Source organism: Stigmatopora argus, chromosome 3, assembly GCF_051989625.1.
Source record: "Stigmatopora argus isolate UIUO_Sarg chromosome 3, RoL_Sarg_1.0, whole genome shotgun sequence".
In the NCBI taxonomy this organism is placed as follows: Eukaryota; Metazoa; Chordata; class Actinopteri; order Syngnathiformes; family Syngnathidae; genus Stigmatopora; species Stigmatopora argus.
In genome coordinates this window covers 17,099,994-17,103,100 of record NC_135389.1, presented here as the reverse complement: position 1 = coordinate 17,103,100, position 3,107 = coordinate 17,099,994, and the positions used below count along the sequence as shown (strand labels likewise).

Sequence of the window (3,107 nt, the reverse complement as noted above, 5' to 3'; positions counted from 1 at the left end):
ACACTCTTTAAATTCCTCTTTAAATAAATAAATCCGCAGTATTGTTGTTAAATTAAATATGTGTGCAAGTGTCAAGCATAGGCGCATACCTGCACACACTGAGTGCCATCGCAGTTCAATTCCGGCTGCCGAGCCTTTTCACCCCCTTTTCTGTCTTCAAATGGAAATGATTTCCATTGGCCCAAGGTGTCCATGTAAATAGGTGTAAATGAAACCAGATTATGCCTTCCTCCCTCGCCCCCTCCCACCTCCTCCCACCTCCTCCTCCCCCTCCTCCTCCCATGGCAATTGTCATGTGATAGCAAAGAGGTGGCACATTAATGGAAGCGCCTCGGCGGGGGTCTTTTCTGCTCTTGTCACTACATAAAACTATCAGATGGTTCGAGGAGGGCCATGGAGGCATCATCCACTTAGTCCGGGACGGCCTAATCAAGTCTTGTGAGCTCCACTTTGCGGGACGAGCCGAGAAAAGACGCCCCTCTTTTTTTTTCGGGGGGCGAAGACGTTGTTGCAGGCGCGCGGGCTGGGAGAACAAGTCCTGCATGAATAAGAGAAAAAGAAGAAGAAGAAGAAGAAGGAGGAAAAACAACAAACTCGCACCGAGGAATTAAGGGTCACTACTTCTTTTTTTTCCTCTCCCCCCCTTGCTTTTTCTTGGGGAAGGGACGAACGCTACCTGGAGGGATGCCTCGTCCGGGGAGAAACACGTACAGCGACCAGAAGCCTCCGTACTCGTACATCTCTCTCACGGCCATGGCCATCCAGAGCTGTCCGGAGAAGATGCTGCCCCTGAGTGAAATCTACAAGTTCATCATGGATCGCTTCCCTTACTACCGAGAAAACACGCAGCGTTGGCAGAACTCGTTGAGGCACAACTTGTCCTTCAACGACTGCTTCATCAAAATCCCCCGGCGCCCCGACCAGCCGGGCAAGGGCAGCTTCTGGGCGCTGCACCCCAGCTGCGGGGACATGTTCGAGAACGGCAGCTTCCTGAGGCGCCGCAAGCGCTTCAAGGTGCTGGGCGTTTCCGACCACTTGGCCCCCAGCAAGCAGTCGGACGCCGCCCACTACCTGCAGCAGCAGGCCAAGCTGCGCCTGAGCGCCCTGCAGGCGGCGACCGGCACCCACCTGCCCCAGATGTCCACCTACAACCTGGGGGTGTCCCAGGGCTCCACCTTCAAGCACCCGTTCGCCATCGAGAACATCATCGCGCGAGAGTACAAGGTCCCCGGGAGCTTGGCCTTCTCCACCATGCAGTCCATGTCCGCCGGCTACCCGCTGCACAACCAGCTGACCACGGCCTGGCCGCACGTGTACAACAGCGGCGTGATGGACACGGCGGCGCCCCTGTCCATGGCGCCCGGCGACTACAGCGCTTACGGCGTGCCCATTAAGTCGCTGTGTCACGGGGCGCAGACTCTGCCGGCCATCCCGGTGCCGATCAAGCCCACGCCGACGTCCATGGCCGGCTTCTCGGCGCTCCCGCACCACCTGCCGGCCTTCCTGTCCAACTCGCCCCAGTCTCTGAGCCCCACTTCCCCGCAGACTGCCACCAGCCAAAGCAGCCCCGCCGCCCCCAACGAGACGCTCACGAGCCCGGCCACCCTCCAGTCGGTGGCGGTGCACTGACCAAATGGACCACCAACCCCCCCTCCCCAAACGAACTGCTGGTCGCGAACCCAAAGTTTATGTGTGTGTGCGTGTGTGTGTGTCGTACGTCGGACTCCATTCAAGGCGAGTTGCATTCACTTGTGTACGTGTTGAATGTTTCGCTTAAAATCGCGTCCTAAAAATGCCCAGCAGCACACAATCTCGCAGTATTGCTCTTCAAAAAATATATAAATTATTTGAACAAAAAAAAGTTGAAGTTTCGTTAAAGTCCTAAATGGAGCTTTCCGTTTTCTATGCGCAAAACTTTTGCACACTTTTCTGTGTGACCACTGTAACGTTAAATAACACGGACGCTCTCTTCTTATAATAAAAGGGTGGTAAGGGTATACCAAATAGGCGAGATTTCCCATGTAAAAAAATATAAACAAACGACAACAACAACAAAATCCTCTCACAAAGAGAGAAAATCATTCCAGTATTAAAAATATATATAAATGTGACGTGCTCAAAATGCAAGATGTGAATATTGAAAATAACTGAATTACTGTTGTAAAATGCACTTTTTAGTTATACGTTTTAGATATCTATTTTCCAGAAAAAAAGGTGTTCTGTGAAACATTTAATTTAAAAAGGCTGTGGTGACCACGTGCATCAGTTCCTGTAAATTTGTACGTTTTTTTAAGTGAAGCATGCATTCTAAACTAAAGAAATGTGTTAATGTTCATGTTTTGTTTTTTTAAAATTTTACCCCATTTCTTTTGTTTTGCAAGCATGCGTGCTTTTGAAAAGTGTGCAAACGGTCTGCAATGAATTGGGGAGAAAAAAAAGGTCATCCAAATATTTTCTCATTAAAAGTGAAGTAAACAATCAGAAAGGATTCATGTTATTCTTGAAATTTCTCTTATCATTTTCGTTTAATTAATACCACCACAAATCGAAACGCTTCCAATTGAAGCTTTCTGCTTTATGCCATAATTATTTCCCCCCCTCAGCGTTAATAATTGCTATTATCCGTGTGCTTAAGAAGCATCCCAACCTGTATGATTTTCGAGCAAGGCACATTTCCTCGGTGCAGACAGACATGATTTGTGCTCTCTATTAGAATGCACGGTGCAGCCATGGCATGGCCACAGCGCACACAAGTGCCTTCATTCATCAGGCTGCGCGTTAAATGAAGAAGAAAAAAACTCTAACAATAAACATTTCAACAAGCAATCTGCACGGCAGATTTAACCACTTTTAACAGCGGCTATAGAATTTTATTTTTTTGCAGAAATGGTGCAGGTAAAATTTAAATTGAAACAAAATCATAATAACACCTGCATTGGCCCAGTGCAGTTTAACAAAATAATCTAATTTTCTGCATTATTGGAAATAAACTCAATGACTCGACAGTCAATCGTAGGGTATTAAACAAATAGATTCCGTCACTTTATGCAATGGACTAGATCAAATAAAGGCGATCGGGCCACTTCATTGGGCTTCATTCACTCGGA

General features: G+C 48.1%; 1 protein-coding gene across 1 annotated transcript; it reads left to right on the top strand.

Moving 5' to 3' along the window:
* Positions 1-347: 347 nt before the first annotated feature.
* On the top strand, positions 348-2,801 carry foxb1a (forkhead box B1a). Its single transcript, XM_077596361.1, has one exon. The coding sequence runs from the start codon at positions 685-687 to the stop codon at positions 1,627-1,629; it is 945 nt and encodes a 314-aa protein (XP_077452487.1). The 5' UTR covers positions 348-684; the 3' UTR covers positions 1,630-2,801.
* Positions 2,802-3,107: the final 306 nt, after the last annotated feature.